This window comes from Micromys minutus, assembly GCF_963924665.1.
Source record: "Micromys minutus genome assembly, chromosome: 32".
NCBI classification, from domain to species: Eukaryota; Metazoa; Chordata; class Mammalia; order Rodentia; family Muridae; genus Micromys; species Micromys minutus.
In genome coordinates, this window is record NC_137967.1 from 18,239,940 (window position 1) to 18,260,080 (window position 20,141).

The window sequence follows — 20,141 nt, forward strand, 5'->3', positions numbered from 1 at the left end:
TGTGCTCTGGAGGAGCACCGAGGGGAGCACTGCCGGCTTGATGGAGGAGACCCACCACCAGGACCCCCATTTCAAATGAGGTCGTGAGGGGTTCACAGAGATAAAGGCTGACAGGGAAGCTGGAGGAAGGGCTCACAGATGGGGTAGCGGTACATAGAGGATATCCGGGCAGCAGGATCGTTGGGATGTCAGTTTAGACAAACATCCTCAATGTGTGTAGCTGGACATGTCCCCTTGGTCATCGACGTTTTCTGTTCTGTTCTTGACACAGAATCTCACTGTGTAACCCTGGCCGCCCTGCAACTCTCTGTAAACCAGGCTGACCTCAGAGTCACAGAGATTGGCCTGTGTCTGCATCCCCAGTGCTGGGATTAAAAACAAAAACAAAAAACGTGCACCCACACACCTGCCGGACCATGCATCTGTAGTGAACGTGGCTGAGCACACTGCCGAGCCGTCAGCTTTCACAGGCCTGAGCCCAGCACCTTTAGGAAGCCACTAGCGGAGGAGACGGAGGCAGGGGTCAGTTCAGGAGTTGAAGGTTGCCTGACGGAACGTGTCAGAGCTGATCCGGGGTGACGTGTGTCTGTCCTTGATGACCACATCGCTCTGCACCTCTTCCTGTCCGCAGGGTTGTGTTCTGGGCCTGGCACTGCCATCTACAACCCGTGTGACCTTTGCAGCACTTTCTTCTCCGCCCCGGGTTTCCTTTAAAGTGAAGGGCTGAAGGGCTGGACAGATGACTCAATGGTTAACAGCACTCGTTGCTCTTCATAGGACCTGGGTTCAATTCCCAGCCCGCCCACATGGTAGATAACACTTGTCTATAACTCCAGTTCCAAGGGCCCTGATGTCCTTTTCTGGCCTCGGTAAAATGGAAATGTGTAAGTGGGGGAATAGCCGGGTGCGGTGGCGCACGCCTTTGATCCCGACACGTGGGAGGCTGAGACTGGCGGATCTCTGTGAGTTCAAGGTCAGCCTGGTCTACAGAGTGAGTTCCAGGGCTAGAGAGACCTTGCCTCAATAAAAACCAGACAAAACAATAAAAAGTGAGGGACTAAAGAACTCTTAACAGAGATCAGATAAACTGCACTCCTAGATTTCATGTACATAGATTTGGGTCCTGGCTTAATAAAAGGCAAGCAGCTAGTCGGGAATAATCTAGAAGCTTTCCTACTTTACTTACTTTTTCTTATTATTTCCAAGAGATTACCTGTCCCTATCCTGTCTCCTGCTGGGGATCAAACCCAAGAATCCCTCACTGGGAAACTAGGCAGGGGCTCTACCACTGAGCCACGCCCCCAGCCCCACTGAGCCACGCCCCCAGCCCCACTGAGCCACGCCCCCAGTCCCTCACTGGGGGATTCTAGGCTAGTGTTTTGCCACTGAGGCACGTCTCTACCTTCAAGAGAGTTTTATCAAAGTGTAACATAGTCATACATACACTCACGACTTTCACAAATTATAAACTTTATATCTTTGAGTTTTTACAAACTAAACATACTTACATGGCCAGCTCCTTATCCTGAAAGTGTGTCGTAGTCACAAACTGCCCACCTTTGGGTGTAAATGAATTCTGTGTGTGGTGTCACATCTGCACCTGCCCAGCGTTGTTTATGAGCGCCACGTGCTCGTTCGGAGTTGGGTCTCAGGACAGTCTACTTATCTGTCACGTGAAGATACACACTGGGATTTGATGTCCACAGTCATTGCACTGAGAACACTGTACTGTGTGACTCTTGTGACCTCGCCTTGATGCCTTGATGGGTGTGTTCTGAGGAGTGGAGTTGCTGTGTCACCCCATGTCTGAGCTTCAGAGGCCATCGCCAAGGTCTTTTCCAAAATGGCTGCGGCACGACCCTCCTTCCTGCGGTCTGTAACCGAGGCTTCCTCGGTCTGTTCTCTCTGGGGATGTTTTTGAGAAGCTGGAGATGAATAAGTGGATGCATAGCTGTCATCCCCAAACTGGGAGGTAGAGGCAGGGTGACTTGGGGTTCTAGGCCAGCCTGGGCCACATAGAGAAACCCTCTCTCAAAAAGCCAAGGATGGGGGATGTGGCTCATTTGCCTTGCATGTAAGATGCCCTGAGCCCCCATCCCGCACTGTCGAAAGGGGAGGAAAATGACTTCTCATTAACGTTGGAGAGTTAGACTTTCTGGGGACATATCCTTTGCCTCATATGTGGATCACAGACATCTCCCCACCCTCTAGGAGTCACCTTGCCTGATTTCTTTTAAACGATGTATTATTTTTAAGTTTCGTTTTATTTTTATTATTTTACGGGCATCTTAGCTGGCTTTCTTTAGCTGTGGTAAAGCACTGTGACCAAGAGTTTGGGGAAGAAAGGGTTTGGTTTTATCGCCTGTAGCCCCTTGTGCAGGGATCTGGAGGCAGGAACCGATGGAGGTTGGGGGGATCACTGGTTAGTGGTTTGTTCTCCAAGGCATATTTAGCACATTTTCTTATTGTTCCTGGGACCGCCAGCCCAGGAGTGGCGCCACCCACGGTGAGCTGAGTCCTCCTACACCAGTGGCTAACTCAGAAAACGCCTTACAGGGCGCCTACAACTCAACCTGATGGAGGCCCCCTCTCTCTCTCAGCCGAGGTCCCCTCCTCACAGAGGCTCCTGTGTGTGTCAAGTTGACATACAACCAGCCAGCGCGATGTGTGTGAGCATTTGCCCGAGTGAATGTCTGTGTGCCCGAAGAGGCTAGAACAGGTGGCGTCAGAGCCTCTCAGACTGGAGTTACCGGGGGCCGGGAGCTGCCACGTGGGGCAAAGACTCAAACTCTACAAGTGCAGCCCTGAGCCAGCCATCTCTCCAGCCCTGCCTTTCCGTTCTTAGTTGTATCTTTTGATAAGCCATCTAAGCTGGGCCAGCAAGACAGCTAAGCTGGCTTAGCAGGGAAAGCATTTGCTGTGCAGGACTTTGTACCTGAGTTCGAGTCCCAGAACCTACCCACAGGCCAGACCTGTCTCAGGGTCAGAGGGTAAAGTGAGGCCTGTAGATAACCCGGCGGCGTAAGTGCCAACCTGAGACTCCACTTCCAGTAGCACAGGCTAGACACAGGCTTTAATTTCATTTCATCTATTCATCCAGCTCTGTGTGTCTGTTTGTGTCTGTGTGTCTGTTTGTATGTGTCTGTGTCTCTGTGTATCTGTTTCTCTGCATCTCTGTATGTGTATGTATATGTGTGTTTGTGGATATATATGTGTCTGTGTTTATGTCTGTCTCTCTATCTCTCTCTCTCTCTCTCTCTCTCTCTCTCTCGGTGTGTGTGTTTGTGTGTGTGTGTGTTGCTGGGAATAGAATCCAGGTCTTCCCACATACTAGACAAATTCTATACCACTGAGCTATGCCCCAGTCCAGCTTTTGTTTGTTTGTTTTTGCTTATGGTTAATACTTTTAGAATTTAGGAATTCAACCAGGTAGGGTAGAAAACATCTGTGACCCCAGTTCTCAGGAGGCAGAGGTAGGAGGGTTACAAGTTTGAGGCCGCCATGATTTCCCTAGCCAGTTTAGGGAGGCTAGGTCTACAGAGCAAGTGCTTATGTCAAAGCTCTGGAAATAAAAGAATAATTTGGGAGGTTTTTGCCTACCACAAAGTCAGAAAGAGATTTTCTTGTTTCCTAAAAACGTGGTAAGCACTCCTGACCTCGGTGTACGGCCCACTAACAACCGACTGTCATGAACTACGTAAGGCAGGAGCCTCAGGAGAGCGTCTTTCCTTATGGGTGTTTAGTTGAGGAGCACCACTTATTAAAGCAATCACTTGGCCTCCCCACACTTACTTACCTTTGCCGGGGATCAATATGCATTTGCACGTAGGCTTTCTAACCCTCTGTTCTATTGACCTGTCATAAGCACCATAGCCGACTTCAGTGTCAGTGATCACTAGCGTAAACCCGAGTAAACCCGTGTGTGTGTGTGTGTGTGTGTGTGTGTGTGTGTGTGTGTAAAACTTACAGGAGTTGCTTCTTTCCTTCCATCATGTGGGTCTAGGGTATGGAACAATTTTATTCAGGTTTGGTGGCAAGCACCTTTTACCCGCTGAGCCCTTTCACTGGCCCCTTAGCATTAAACGTTTCTCTAATGCTTCCATGTGTGGAGCTCAGGGGATATGATATCTTCCTGAGAACTGGCTCCGTCCTCCCGTCTTGTTTAGAGGCAAGGTCTCTCCTGTTTTCTTGCTGTAGTGTGTACTCTACACATGTTGGCCTGTGAGCTTCCAGTCAGTTCTGTCTCTGACCCGCCCCCACCCTGCCATAGGACTGCTGAGGCTACAGATTCCACCCCTCAGATCTGGATTTTTCTTTTCTTTCCAAGGCAGGGTTTCTCTGTGTAGCCCTGGCTCTCCTGGAACTCACTCTGTAGACCAGGCTGGCCTGGAACTCAGAGATCCACCTGCATCTGCCTCCAGATTGCTGGGATTAAAGGTACGCCACAAACACCTGGCCACATCTGGCTTTTTTCTGTGGGTTCTGGGGATACAATCCAGGCTACCAGAAGTTTGGTGCTTTTACCCTCTAAGGCAGCCTGCCACCCCTCTATCTTATTTATTTATTTATTTATTTATTTATTTATTTAGGACTGTCTGTTCGTATTCACGTATGTTTGCTTACAAGGGTTCCATGTGGAGGTCAGAGGAAAACATGGGAACTGAGTCTCTCCTTCCACCATGTGGCCAATGTCTTAATCCACTGAGCCCTCTTGCCAGCTCTCTGTCTCATTCCGAAAGAGCTCTCCTTCTCTCCCTCTCTCTTGGTCCCTCTCTTCCTCCCTCTCCTGCCCCCCCGCCCCAGTTCTCTTTCTCACTTTCCAGTCTGGAATTTGCTCTTTTGCTACATTGGCCACAGGCCTCACCTCAGCCCCAGATCTGACAGTTTCCACACCACACAGCCCTTGCACTGGGCTTACACGTGGGTCGATGCTGAGTCTGGGTGTACGTGGCTCTAGGCTAAGGATCTCTCTCACGTTGCACAGCAGACACTCTGTCTGCTAAACCACTACCCACCCAGTACAGGACAGTCCTTCGAACTGAGGCTCCACAAGCCTTAACCCTTTGCAATCTGTATATTTCTAAATAAATCTAGATCTGTATCTGTACCTGTGCCTATTCCTAGACCACACCTATACCTATACTAGCGGTAGTTTTTAAAGTCTTCACCAACCCAGTGTAATGGTACACACCTGTAACCCCAGACCTTGGCAGACACAGTTTGAGGGCACAGTGTAAGGTCTTGCCTTAAAACAGGAATTTGATGGCATTGGTTAGGGGAACAGATGATAAAGGCAAAATGGGGGGGGGTTCCTCAAGAGTTAATAAGGATCGTGGGACATGGTGGAATACACCTTTAATCCTAGCATTCAGGAGGCAAACATAGGTGGGTTTCTGAGTCTGAGGCCAGCGTGGTGTACATACAGTGAGAGCTTGTCTCAAACAAGCAAACAAACAAACAAACAAACAAAAAAAAACCCCACAAAATTAATAAGAACAAAACTAGCTGTCATCCCTCCCTGGACCCTCCTTTTCCTTTCTTGGAGGCTAGCAGCTTCCAGAAATGTCTCTCTATCCAAGCACACCCCGGCTCTGTTTCTCACAAAGAACAGCATATTGTACGGGCTGTTCTGTAGCTAGTGCGCCTTTCCTTAGTATCTCTTATAGGCCTTGCTATTTTGGTGGTTGCCTGGGATCCTTTTATGACACTTGTGATCTCTTCAACATGTTCCAAATTAGGTCTTCGTTCCCACCCCAAGCCCCACTGCGGTGACTTTTCTTGGACCTGTGTTTTCGTGCATAGATGCTCAGCCAGTGGTGGGGTGGCTTCTTAGAGCTGGGCTCAGCAAAACCTCAGCCTGTCCACGGCGCTGGGTTTCTTAAAGAGCGTCCTGAAGGGAGTCTGATAACCTTGGCTAAGAGCCTGGGCTACCGAGTAACTTCAAGGCCAGCCTGAGCAATTTAGTCTCGAATGAACGAATGAAACAAACCCATGTAGAACCCTAGGGGCACTGCCCAGTGGGAGCCTTAGGTCCAATCGTTAATATGGCGAAGGTGGGAGGGCGGGGGGAGTGGAGCTTCGGCCCTTTAGTTGAGTGCCCAGGGCTGTAAGTTGCAGTCCCCCGTCTTGACTGGTTCTGTGCGTGGCATTCTTGGCATCTCTGTAAGCTCAGACTGTTGAGGAGCCCAGGTCCGCGGGGCACGCGGGACCCAAGCAGAGAGCTCTGGCGCGTGCAGGGTGTGTGTGGATCTCAGCTCTGTGCTTTCTTTCCCCCTGTTCTGCTTTGGCTGGTGGCCTTGGGCTGGATGCCTTACCCCTAACCTGTTTCCTCCTCTGTTCCCATCTGGCTGGAGAATCTCAGCCCCAAGGCAGGTTCTTGTCTCTTACTCTCTAGCTCCCCGCCCCCCACCCCAACCCCGCCCCCGTCTGTCTGGCTCCTCCCACGTCCACTCCCCGACTCTGTCCACTTGAGTTCAGTCTGGCACAGGGCTTAAGAGCAGAGCCTTGGGCTTTGGAGTCACAGTGCCTTCCCTCTGTGTCCTCAGCTGTAAGACAGAGGTAATAATACCACCCTCCCACACTGACGGAGCTGTCACACAGCAAGCCCACGAGAAACGCCAGCGGCCGCCGCTATTATTAGTGCAATCTCACATCCCGTCCCCGCTCCACATGTTTGCATTCGGAGAAGCAGCTTGGGAGGGAGAGAAGAAGCCCCAGCCTCCCTCCATCCCGCTGTCCCCCCTCCGTTTCCTTTGTGGTCTGAGAGTGCAGGGGCCTGAGGTATAACCTGGTCTCCCGGGAAGAATGGCTGCCTGTGACTTTAAAAAAAAAAAAAAAAAAAAAAAAAAAAAAAAAACCTCTTCCCAAACTCAGAGACTTGAAACTGTTACTTCTCGTGATCTTGAGGCTTGCTTGTGTGGTTCTTAACTTGTTCCTACTGCAGCTCTCTGACTACCCTCTTCTTATGGCAGGCCAAGAGGTAGCAGAAGCCTAGATTATTCACTGGTACTCCTGTTGGCTTCCAACCCCGGGTTCATTTGGCCTTTGCCGGCCCCGGGCTTTGCTTACATGGAGGTCTCAGAAGGCTCTGAAGGCTCAGGATTTAGCCAGCATGATTTCTACCATAACCTGTCAAGACAAGTCATAGAGCCGGCAGGGCGTGGCCACCACCTGCGGCCGGCAGGGAGGGTGAAGTGGGGGGTGGAAGTGGACTAGGATCTAGGACAGCCACATCTGCCACCTGCTCTCTGGACACCGGCGCATGTGCATGGAAAATAAGCACAGGACTCTGCCCGTGAGGGGCAGGAGGAGTGTCTCAGAGTTAGAGTGCTCATGTGTCTGCCCTTTATTATAGACGTCTGTGAGAATTTAAAGCCAAATGACCCCGGGGTTGATGAGAGGGCTCAGCAACCAAAGGCCCTTGTCCCAAACCTGATGACCAAAGTTCCTGGAACCCACGAGGGGGTGGAAGGAGGGAACAGAGTATGTAGAATGTCCTTTGACCTATACACGTGTTCTCTGTGTGTGTGCTGTGTGTTTATGTGTGTGACATTTTTACACACATAAGCACACACACACACAGAGTCTATATAGTGAGATCTTGTCTCAAAAACCAAACAGTACTTGGCTATTCTTGTAGAGGACTTGAGTTCGGTTCCCAGCACCCACATGTTATTCTTTTTTTTTTTTTTTTAAAGAATTATTTATTTATTACATATAAGTACACTGTAGCTTTCTTCAGACACACCAGAAGAGGGCATCAGATCTCATTACAGATGGTTGTGAGCCACCATGTGGTTGCTGGGAATTGAACTCAGGACCTCTGGAAGAGCAGCCAGTGCTCTAACCACTGAGCCACCTCTCCAGCCCCCACATGGTATTCTTACAATCCTCTATAACTCCAGTTTCAGGAGATCCATTGTCCTCCTCTGACCCCTTTGGGCACCGGGCATGTATGTGGTATGCAGACATACATGCAGGTAAGACACTCTTATGCATAAAAATGTAAAAAACTCAGAAGAACACCAACCAAAAGAATATTTACACAGCAAAAGGCCAGACATTGCAGACTGGCAGGTGCATTCATGTGGGCTAAAAAGAAAAAAAGAAAAAGAAAAAAAAAAAACAGTGGTATTAGAATTTGAATGACTTGCTAACATTCATAATCAGGAGATTTTACAAAACAATCCAGGCTTCCAAATTCTCTTGCAATTTCACCATCTGGCGTGTCATGCCTGCCTGCCGCGTGGCAGCTCAAGCCTGGAGTGAAATCCCGGCGAGGGACACTCTCTTGGGGCACATTGGTGGCTCGTAAAGTTGGTGTATCGACTCACTACTGGCCGTGGGGGGGGGGGGGGATGAAGAACTCTAAATTGAAACTACCAGTGCATGCAACAACAGAGAGAAAGGGCTGGCTGGTGGCCTGGATCCTGGTCATGTGTGTACTTGTGCGTGTGACAGGGGTAATTTGGGTAATGCGTGTCCTAGGAGACTCTTGGAAAACTTCCTTCTATTTTGATGTAAGCCCCAGTGGGATTCCCTCCAAAGCTCCCCCTGGGGGGGGTTGTTGGGGGGGGGTTGTAGCTCAGTGAGCTTTTGGATTAGCTGCAGAGTCACTTGTCTCCCTGTGACAGTCTGATGAGGTGCTGGCAGAGCCCAAACCCCTCAGCTTTCAGACCTGTTTCTGGCTCCCAGCACTTCTGAAGAGATATGTGCACTAGCCAAGTGTGGTAGCACACCTGTAAGTGTGAGTAATCCTAATGCCTGGGAAGCAGACTCAGGCAGATCCCAGGGGCCTGTCTCAAGAAAACCACAACAAACAAACACAAGGTGGGTCGGAGGGCTGGGGAGATGGCTCAGCAGTCTCTCTCTGGCTGCTCCCGGGGGAGAGGGAATCAGTTCCCAGCACCCACACGGGGGCTCACACCCGTCTGTAACTCAAGTTTGTAGGATCCAGTCTTCCTTTCTTGCCTTGGCTGGCAGCAGGCATGTCTACACAGGCAAAATACCACACACGTAAAATAAAATAGATTAAAAAAATATCAAGGCAGATAGCTCCTAGGAATGATACCCACAATGCTCCACACACACGTGAATGCACACACCTGTATACTCGTGTCATGTGCACACAGTAACAAACAGAACAAGCAAGCATTCAGGGAGTCTGCCATCCACCCCTACATGGGGGGCAGATTCCTTTCTAGCGGATGACCCTGGATTCCTGGATCCCTGACTCAAACCCCTAATCCTCTGACCCCTGCTCTCTCTTGTCCACCCAGGAGAACCCGTATGTCATGCGCCGGCCCAACTTCCAGGCCTTGTCAGGGAACGAGCGCTTCGAGGGCTTCTGCGTGGATATGCTCCGGGAGCTGGCCGAGCTGCTGCGCTTCCGGTACCGCCTGCGGCTGGTAGAGGACGGACTGTACGGGGCGCCTGAGCCCAACGGTTCCTGGACAGGCATGGTTGGCGAGCTCATCAACCGGGTACGGCTGACAGGGGTTGGGGAAGGAGGAAGGGAAGGTGGGGCCAGATCTCAGCACAGAGCAAAAGAAAGAGGCAAAAGGTTGGAGGTGTGTCCGTAACCTTTGCCCCGAGTGGCCCCGGGCTGGGGAGGAAAAGACACAGCAGCGTCACCTCCGTGCTTTCCCAGGATGCTCTTCTTGGGTGCAGAGGTTTGATGAATAAATGACGGTGACAAAGAGGAGGAATCAGGTCAAAGCCTGAAGTAGTCAAGGGAGGCTTCCTGTAGGAGGCAAGGCCAAGAGCAGGGACTGCTTCCTGCCCAGTACCACCAGGGAGGCCTGACGCACTTCAGGCCCTGAGAGTTGTCTGTTGGGGTTTGGGGGTGCAGATCTGTTGGCAGAGTGATTGCATAGTGTTCATGAGGCCCTGGGTTCAAATCCATATAAACCATGCATGGTCGTGGGCCAGTGATCCAAGCACTTGACAAGTGGAGGTGGGAAGACTCTTTTTTTACTTTCTAAGCTTGAGGCCAGCCTGGGTTATGTCACTTGAGACTTTGTTGCAAAACCAGCTTAAAAAAAAAAAAAAAAAAACCAACAATAACAACAAAAACAAAACCCCAAAAACAAAACAAAACAAACAAAAAACCCAGAGCTCTCATTAGGTGCTTGTGGAGCACCTACTATGTGTCTTGCCCTTCAAGAACTTAAAGGGTCCAAGAAGCAAATGAGCACAGCCCAGGGCCATGTAGATTCTGATGGAGCAAACTCAGAGGGAGGGCCCTGAACAGAGCTTCCCAGAAGGCACCACACTGCCGGAAGTGATCAGTGGAGGGGCATAAAGGAGCTCAGGTGTGAGGGTGCACATCTGTCATCCGAGCACATGGAAGGCTGAGGGGGGAGAGCATAGGCTTAAGGGTAGCCTAGGCTACAAGACAAGACCTGTCAACACCCCCCCCACACACACATAAACTCACTCACACCAAAAACAAAACAAAACAAATAAAAGCCCATAAAACAAAACAGAAGAACCCCAAAATAATAAAACAAACAAAAAACCTTCATGGTGGCACACCGTATGTAATCACAGCAGACAGGGAGCGGAGGCAGGGGGATCACCATTGAGTTCCAGACCAGCAAGGACCACATGATGAGGCCATGTCTCAATGTCCCTATCCTACCACCACCAAAAACAGGGGGGCATGCTGAACTCAGAAGGTGAGGAGGTATGGGGAGCAAAGGGAGCAGCGTTTACAGAGGTGGGGCCCTCTGGGAGTGAGGCACCCTGGGTGAGCCAGATGGGCCTGCCTGTGCGTGGGAAGAGCTTGGATGAAGGTGAGGAGGGGGAGAGCCAGGCAGGAGAGGTAGGAGGCAAGGGCAGAGTGGAAAGAATATTCTGGAGTCGGACCAACCTGGACTGGAGTTCATGGATTTTTTTTCTCTACTCCAAACCCCACTCTCCCCCTCCCTACAACAAGGTGATACCTGAGAGGCTCTTAGGCCTCCTGTGTCGCTAGTCAGACAACAGGAGACTGCGCAGTTTCCTCTCCTCATTTCCCGTGTGTGTGTGTGTGTGTGTGTGTGTGTGTGTGTGTGTGTGCATAGATACGTGTTTTTGTATGTGGATGTGATGTGCATGTGTGTGACTGGCTGTGTGTGCACATGTGTGGAAGCCTCTCTCTCTCTCTCTCTCTCTCTCTCTCTGGTTTCTCTGCATAGTCCTGGCTGTCCTGGAACTCTGTAGACCAGGTTAACCTCAAACTCAGATCCATCTGCCTCTCCCGTGCTGGGATTAAAGGCTTATTTGTAGCTGAAGATGACCCTGATCGTCCTGATTCATCTCCCAGTGACTGATATTTGGTACCACTTGCCATTAGTTTATGGGAGGTGCCGGGGTTCGAACTCAGGGACTCATGCATGCTAGGCAAACATTCTACCAACCGAGCCACAATGACCCTGTAGGTTTTGTCTTTTATTCCAGAGAAAACCAGGAGGGAAATCTTTAGAGAGGAACTGGTGTGCAGAGCAGGGAATTGCAGTGTCGGCAGCCTTGACATTGGGCTTGGCTAGGTTGGCCCTTCTGTCCCTCCCAAGCCAGAATTTTCTACTTCGGAGCCCCTGAAAGTCACCCAGATAGACACAAGCAGGATACTTTGTCACAAGGACACTTACCCCTCCGGGCTTTGACTCTCTGAAGTTAGTTGACGATAGAACTTTTCCTCACTGAAAGCGAAGCCTTTTCTGAAGCCCACACAAAGCAGAGCTGCTGCTGAGGAGGAAGGCGTGGGGCTGAGTCCCGACTGCTTGGTCCCCCCCACTTCAGCCTGCAGGCAAGCCCCAAGGCGTGGTCCCCTGAGGCAGAGGGCTAGTTTAAAAGCTTCTGCCCCAGAGTAGGTAGGTGTTAAGGCCTGAATCCCCAAAAGGGGGAGGGGGGCTGAGCAGAGGGAAGGAGGCCCAAGGCTTTGGCCCTGTACCCGCCGAGATTCAGATTCCCCAGGGTCTGTGCCTACAGCCCACTCCTCCTTCCAAAAGAGTGTTTTCGGATGTGTGCCAGCACCTGTGCTTGTGTGTAGGTCAGGAACTTAGGCCCTAAGGCTTTACCCACTGGCCCATCCTATCAGCCCCAGGAGTTCCCTCTGAATGGAGCCCCCCAGAAATAGGCACCCTTTAGAGAAGGAAGAGCTTTCAGCCTGACCTCGGGCACGTTTTCATCCTGGTGGCTCCGGCTTCACGAGGTAAGCGGAAGGATTTGGTACCTGGGACCACTGTGTGTGGTTCCTGTGCACCCAAACCGTTCAGTCTTGCTTCTGCAGTGTTACCCGTGTGACCTTTGGCAAATTACTGAATATATGTCCTGCCTTCATATAAAATTAGAGGAATCGTTCCTGGCCCGTAGCATGGCTGGGATCAGCCAGTGAATAAGGCTGCATAAAAGAGAGGGGGCAGGGCCTGGAGGCAGAGGTGCCACCTGCCCGGGGCCTGTCAACATAGTCAGTTCGTGCATACATTCATCCGTTTGCCATCCAGCTGGCGTTTACTGAGCACCTACTGTGTACCAGGCTCTCTGTTTTACCCTGAAATAAGGAAGCCAGGCTTGGCCTTGCCCTTTACTGGGCAGATCAAGGAGCCAGAACCCAAGCAGGTCAAGCTGGTTCAAGTGAGAGACAGGGCAAGGCTGGCCCGAGGATGACAGTAGAGATTGTAGATGAGATGGTGGGGCCAGGGCTGGAGTGCTGTAGAGACTAGGGGAGGAAGGGCCTGGTGAATGCGGACCCCAGTGGCTCCTGGGAAATCGGAGGAGGATGGAGTACAGCTTTGTGTCCGGCCAGGGCAGCTGTCAGACATTTACAGAGAGAACTGTAGAGGAGAAGCGGGCTGGGTGGACAAGGAGGCTGAGACCGGGTCCTGCTGAGTCTGTTCGGCTTGCCGTGGCATGGCCGGGCTGGCGGGGGCTCACAGGCGTCCTTGCTAGATGGCCCAATAGCAGCGGCTGCCCCTGCTTGACTTCACACCACGAGCTGGCAACTTTCCAGTTGTTACTTAACTCTGGAACGTCACTACCCCCTCTGCCTGCGCTGGGCCTGCAGCTCAGCAACACGGGGCTACGTCCCAACTTCCCGGGGTTGCAGCCAGATGTGTCTGTTCCTAAGGCAACATCCTTTGCAGACCTCCCAGCAGACAGTTAGGAAGCCTGGAAGTACCAGGACAGTGGTTGCTGTAGCCAATCAAATGTTCCATCAGGACTTGTTCTCAAAATCCTGTCCCGTGGCCACTGCCGGGGACTGTCATTCTCACTGTGCCAAGAACTCAGGCTCTGTCCCCCTTTTCTCTTGTAAGGATTTGTTTATTTTTATGTATACGAGTGTTTGCCAGCATGTGTGTCCCTGTAGCCCCTGTGTGCCTGGTGTCTATGGAGGTTAGAAAAGACAAAGACGTCAGATGCCCTGAACTGGCGTTACAGAGAGTTGCTAGCTGCCGTGAGGGTGCTGGAAACCAAACCTGGGTCCTTTGCTATTAGCTGCTGAGCCATTACTCCAGCCCCAGTTTTTCTTTTTTCCTTCCTTCCTTCCTTCCTTCCTTCCTTCCTTCCTTCCTTCCTTTCTCCCTCCCTCCCTCCCTTCAACAAGATCTCATGTATCCCAGGCTGGCCTGCAGGTTATGTGACCCACAGACAGATGGTGTCCTGGTGTATCCTAAACATGGAAGACCATCATTGGGAATCAAACCCAGAGCCTCGTGCATGTTAGACAAGCGCTCCCGCAACAGAATAGCATCCCCAGTCCCTTCCCTGCCCCTCTGCTAGCCTCCTTGCCTTCTGCCTCGCCCTGGGCCACTCTACACAGTGCAGGCCTGACCTACAAGACATCGCAGGCCAGCATCGGAAGGCAGAGGGCTTAGACTGAGGGAGCGAGGAGTTAAACTCTGATACGGTTGTGCCATCCCAGGCTGGGTGAGAAGCACATCCTCCCCTGACCTGCCTTGAGGCCTTGATGCTCTTGGTAGATGAGTCTTATGCTGTGAGCTGCCCTCAGGGAGCCTCAGGACCTTGGCCAGAGGGTTGTGTTCTACCCACAGAGCTGTGAGCTTCCATCACCCAGGGCCGCTTGGGCAGCCAGTATCCTGACCCCCAGTAGAAGTCCGAGGGCCACTGTGACATCCATGACAATAGACATGCACCGTGGTTAGGAGCTGGCCAAAGCTTCAGGCTTCGGGGGACAGAATTGTGTAGGATTTCTGGCAAGCCACCATATCACTCTGAGCCTCAGTTTCCCCTTTGGAAATAATACAGTATCCCTCCCACTCACTCCTCACACACACACACACACACACACAGAGAGAGAGAGAGAGAGAGAGAGAGCACTTTGGATTAAGTAGGAAGATTGTGAGCTGCCATGTGGGTGCTGGGAATTGAGCCCAGATCTTCTATAAGAGCAGCCAGTGTTCTAACCACTGAGCCATCTGTCCAGCCCTCACGTGGGAGCATTTGTAAGGCAGGCCATAGCACATAGGTGCTCGGTGTTCACTGCTGTCATGGCCACAGGGTGTTAGAACATTGCCTGTAGGGTCAGGTAATCCTGGTTTGGATTGAACTTGCGCATTACAGGTTGTGTGACCTGCAGACAGGCAGCTGCCCATCTGAGTCTTAGTGCACCCCAAACTCGGAAGGCCATCACTGGGGGACAGATGAGATCCACACACATGCTGACAGAGCCAAGACAATGTCCACGTCCCTTTGGATATGAAACACCCTGGGCAGGAACCTCAGGGATATGGATGTGCCCTGTAAGCTAATGTGGAACAAGGGGACAGTTGACTCTCTCGGGGGGGTCTGTAGAGCATATGCAGGCACATGGTGTTTCCTCAGCCACGCACATTTAGCTGATTTCAGCTTGCTTTCGGGCTTTATCCAGCCCTGTCCCCAGGGACTGCACCAAGTCCCCTAGACTGGCGTTTCTAAATACTCTGCTGTGTTGCTGTTCTAGTTCCAAAAATTGATGTGTCGAGGAAGTTGGATAGGCAGGTGCAGAGATGGAAAAGGAATTACCATAAGGCAGCTCTGTGTGCTTATAAAACCATCGTCTTGGAGCTGGAGACAAGGCTGTTTTTCCAGAGGACCCAGGTTCGATTTTCACCCACCCACATGGTGGCTCACAACTGTCTATAATTGCGGTTCCAGGATACCCAGTAACCTCTCTGTCCTTGGCTGGCACCTGGCATGGTGCCAGCATACATGCAGGCAAAATTCCCTATACCTAAAATGAAAATTAAAAACAACAACAACAACAACAAAATCATCTCATAGCGAAGCCTGGTAGTGCATACTTGGAATTCTAGTGCTCGAAGGTCAAGACAAGATTGCAGGTTCAAGGCTGGACTAGACCCTGTTTCCAAACGAGACAGTAAACTGGATCACTTTGCTGTAGGCATGGGTTATCCAACTGTGTTATGAAACAGTATTATAGCTGGCTATGGTGCCGCATGCCTTTAATCCTAGTACTCAAGAAGCGGAGGCAGGGGCATCTCTGAGTTTGGGGCCAGCCTGGTCTACAAAGTGAGTTCCAGGACAGCCAGGGCTACGCAGAGAAACTGTCTTGAAACAAACAAACGGAACAAAAAGAGTGTCACTGTTATTTTATTTTGCAAAAAAAATGTATTTATATCAAAATTACATTCCTACATGTTATCAAAGGTTATGATGAGTCCGGGGGTGTTGCTTGAATGTTAGGCTTGCACAAGCTTGGCTGAGTTTCGGGTCCTGTCTCCAGTGTTACAGAACCTAGACAAAATCACCAGCCCTTCGTTTGCCCCGGTTCAGGCACGCAGCACATGCTGATGTTTCGTCCGAGGGGTTAGCAGGAGTCCTCAGTGTGGCTTGGCGTGGGCCATGGTCTCACACCTCAGAAACAGCCAGGATGTGGGGCAGATCTCTCTTTCTCGCTTAAATTCATCAACTTACATTTTAAAAGCATTTGTTTCTTTTTCTTTTTTTTTCTTTTGTGAAACCGAGTTCTCATGTAGCTAAAGCTGTCTTGGAACTCATTGTGTAGTCAAGGGCAAGCGTGAATTCCTGTTTTTTTCTGCCTTTGACACATGGCACACGTGACCACACCCAGTCATGTGTTTACCACTTTTGTATTGTTGCAAAAAACACGGAATCATGTTTCATGTAATGCTGTGTGGTTCACTGTTCTCTGTCTTCACGTGAGTGTTTGAATGTGCCCCTTCCCCAGCCCCGAACTCACGGAGCTCCGCCCGCCTGCACCTCCCTAGTGCTGGCATTACGGTGTCTGCCGCCATGCCTAGCCTATTGACATCTTACTTTTGTCAGTATATATAGATCTGTCCCATGTTTTAAAAAGTTAAATTACATTTTTAGAACTTTAGTTTGATGTGCCGTGGCACGTACATGAAGGTCAGAGGGCAACTTGCTGGGGTGAGTTCTCTCTTTGCGTTGTGCATGCCCTAGGGAACTGGACTTACGTCAACCAGGTTTGTCAGCGAGCGCCTTTACCAGCTGAGCCGTCTTGCTGCCCAGACCATTTTTTTTCAATGATTATTTTATGGATACGACTTCTGTTTTCATTCACACCAGAAGAGGGCGTCAGATCCCATTCCAGATGATTGTGAGCCACCATGTGGTTGCTGGGAATTGAACTCGGGACCTCTGGAAGAGCAGTCAGTGCTCTTAACAGCTAAGCCATCTCTCCAGCCCCCATGCCAGAATCTTTAAAAGCAGTTGAAGCTAGTCATTTACCGCCTAATTTCTCCTCCTCCTCCTCTTCTTTCTTTTTCCTTCCTCTTCCTTCTTTTTTCCCCCTTTAATTTTTTTGAGGCAGGGTTTCTCTGCATAGCCCTGACTGTCCTGGAATTCTGTAGACCAAGCTGGCCTTGAACTCACAGAGATCTTCCTATCTCTGCCTACCCAGTGCTGGGATTAAGTTGTGTACCTCTATCACACCCTACTTCATTTCTTTGTTGTCCACCTATCAAGAGCCGGTCTGTTCTCCAGACACTAGCAGGGTGCTGTGTACAGACCAGAGAACTCTTTGCCTGTTGCTCTGAAGTGGCCGTTCGAGTGTGGAAACTCACAGCAGATGTATCATACAACAGTGGGGGCATTGTGGATAGAGACAAAACGTGATGGTGTGAGTGCGTGTGTATGTGTGTGAGTGTGTGTGTGTGTGTGTGTGTGTGTGTGTGTAGGAAGCTATCACAGAGGAGGAAGACAGCCCCACATGGACTGAGTACTATGTACCACGTGTCTGTATCCTTAGCCTTCGAGAACATTTTGATACTCCACAGGCTGTCAGAATACCAGCTGAAATGAAAGGAGGTTCTGGTCGGAGGGAAGAGTTCCCCGGCCGGAAAGTCACCTGGAGGTTAGATTGAGCTCACCTACATCTAAGGAGTAAAAAAACTACTGTGAGAGGAGCCAGAGTGCAAGAATGGGGGTAGCCTGTGGCCCAGCAGCAGAGTGTGGGGTGCTGATGGGGGAGATGAGGGTCTGGAGCACCTTTGAAGTGCATTGTGAAGCCACTGTGTGACTTACGAGCCCGGCTCCCTCTCTTTCTGAGACAGGGTCTTACGATGAGTCCAGGCGGACCTGTAACGTGCTCTGTAGACCAGACTGGCTTCAGACTCACAGAGATTCACCTGCCGCTGCCTCCCCAGGGCTGAGATTCAAGATGTCCGCCACCTCTTCAAGTCCCCTTTTCTCCTTCATATATTATGGGCTTAGCAATTTTATCAATTTGGGGTTTTTCCCCCAACACTTATTGATTGTGGGGAGGGGAGGGCAGGGGAGGGGAGGAGAGGGGAGTACAGAAGCTCTCAGGCTACATCATGTATGCAGAGAGGTCGGAGGACAGCTCCTAGGAGTCTCTGATTGTCAGGCTCCATCTTACCACTCCCGGTTTTGACTGTTTGTGGAGACAGGATCTCTCAACCAAGTTCCCTTTGAACACTAGCTACACCTGCCTCAGGCTCCCAAGTGCCCAGATCTAAAGTGAGCGTCTTAATTTTGTATTTAATCTTATTTTCCATAGCTGAGTATTTTGCCTGCGTGTATGGAAGTGCACCCTGTGTGCAGTTCCCACAGAGGCCAGCAGAGGGCGAGGAATCCCCTGACACACAAGTGACAGATGGTTGGGCCTTCACGAACCAAACCCCCTGTCCCCGCCAGAGCAGGAAGTGCTCCTCCCACCTCTCCAGCCCCAGAGTAACCATTCTAAAAGGCACACGCACTTCCGCACTTCCGACAGGCACAGTCGTGTCCACAACCATGCTTGTAGTCCTGACAGTTAAGCTAAGGAATGCTGTAAAGTTTCAGCCTGGGCTACAAGAGTACGTGGTATACAGGACACTCATTGTTGTGAATCCACCTCCTATATCTGACTTCAAAGCATTTCCATCTCACACACACACACACACACACACACACACACACACACTTTACCAACCCAGCCTCTAGAGGACACGAATCTTTCTGCCTCTGTACTTACCTGTCAATGCATGCTTCAGATAAGTGACATCATCCAACTGACAGGCTTTTCACTTGGTTCTTTTCACTCCGTGTGATTTTTTTTAAATGTTTTTATTGACTCAAGAGTGCGAGCGTTTGCCTGCATTGTGTCCGTGCACCATATGCACGCAGTGCCTGTGGAGGTCGGGAGAGGGCATCAGATCCCCTGGAGCTGGAGTTAAGAGAGCAGTCAGTGCTCTGAGCCTGTTCTTTCCGAAGTTATCTACGTTATCACAGATATCAGTACCGCAGACCTTAAAAAAGTGTGTGTGTGAGTTTGTGTGAGTGTGTGTGTGTGCATGTGTGTGTATGTGTGAGAGTGTGTGTGTGAGTGTGTGTGTGTGTAGTGTGTGAGTGTGTATATATGTGTAAGTGTGTATGTATGTGAGTGTGAGTGTGTGTGAATGTGTGTGTGAGTGTGTGTGTGAATGTGTGTGTGAATGTGTGTGAGTATATGCATGTGAGTGTGAGTGTGTGGGTCAGTGTGTGTGTGTGTGAGTGTGTGTGAGTGTGTATGTGTGTATGCATGTGTGTGAGTGTGTGTGTGAGTGTGTATGTGTGTGAGTGTGTGTGTCAGTGTGTATGTGTGTGAACTGTGTGAGTGTGTGTGTGTACGTGGGAGCCATAGCACATGGGTGGAAGATGACCTGTGGAAGTCGGTTCTCTCTACCATATAGGTTCCAGGTATGTAACGGGTCAGCAGGCCTGGCAGTGAGCGCCTTCACTATCCACTAAGCTACCACCTTCCTTTTTATTTGTCTGCACTTAATTGAGGAGAGGCACCACTTGGGTCTTTTACATCGACAGGGGAAACTGTGGACTCTGGATATTCCCTTGGGAAGCAGCTACAATGGGGGGAGAGGAGCAGGCGGCTCGTGTGGGAGACTTGGATGAGAGGAGCTTTAGACCTGGAAGACTTGGCCTGTGCTGAGCGTCGGTCGAGGCAAGTGTGCTCCCAGACTGGGTGTGCATGGGAGGGAGTCGAGTGTCCGTGGGGTTGGGCTGGGGCAGCCGGACGGGTTGACGCATGGTTTCCACCAGGCGGTGGTCAGATGGAGAAAGGAGGGTTGCGTTTGTGCTGGTTTGAAAGGGAAGGCTGGGGAATTCCATTTGCGGCTGGGCGTGAATTATTAAAGCTCATCCTCCGTCAAAGGCTGGCTGGGTGGCTTCCGGTCCTCACTGGCACAGCCGCTGCCCCTCTGAACTTGGCCTGTGGGTTTGTGGGAATGTCCCTGAGGGGATGCGTTCTGAGAAGTAGGAGGGCCGGGTCACAGACTAGGGATTGTCTGGAAGTAGGTCCTGCCAAATGGCTGTTCAAAAAGGCTCCACCGATTTATAGTCCCACAAAAATGGAGGATAATGTCAGGTCTCCTGAGCACTTGCCAACAGTGCATATTATCAACTGGGGGTGGGGCTGTGCCAATGAGCGAGGCCCAAAATAGTATCTGATTTTATAAACCTAAACAGCTACATAGCTGCACGCCTCATGTAGATACGCTATTTAGCATTTAAATAGAAATTTTTAAAACTCTCTCTCCCTCTCTCTCTCTGTGTGTGTGTGTGCGTGTGTGTGTGTGTGCGTGTGTGTGTGTGTGTGTGTGTGTGTGTGCGCGTGTAGAGAGTTTTTCATCTGCATGTGTCTATGTGGTGCCTGTGAA

At 50.7% G+C, this 20,141-nt stretch overlaps 1 protein-coding gene across 2 annotated transcripts in view; it reads left to right on the plus strand.

Moving 5' to 3' along the window:
- GRIK5 (glutamate ionotropic receptor kainate type subunit 5) overlaps positions 1 to 20,141 on the plus strand; it is a gene marked incomplete at its 3' end in the record, with an annotated part of 58,146 nt that overhangs the window by 14,369 nt on the left and 23,636 nt on the right. For both annotated transcript variants that reach the window (XM_080908253.1, XM_080908254.1), the window contains one exon: positions 9,279 to 9,482. In XM_080908253.1, the coding sequence (XP_080764379.1) occupies positions 9,279 to 9,482 (204 nt within the window). The remainder of the gene's footprint in view (positions 1 to 9,278; positions 9,483 to 20,141) is intronic.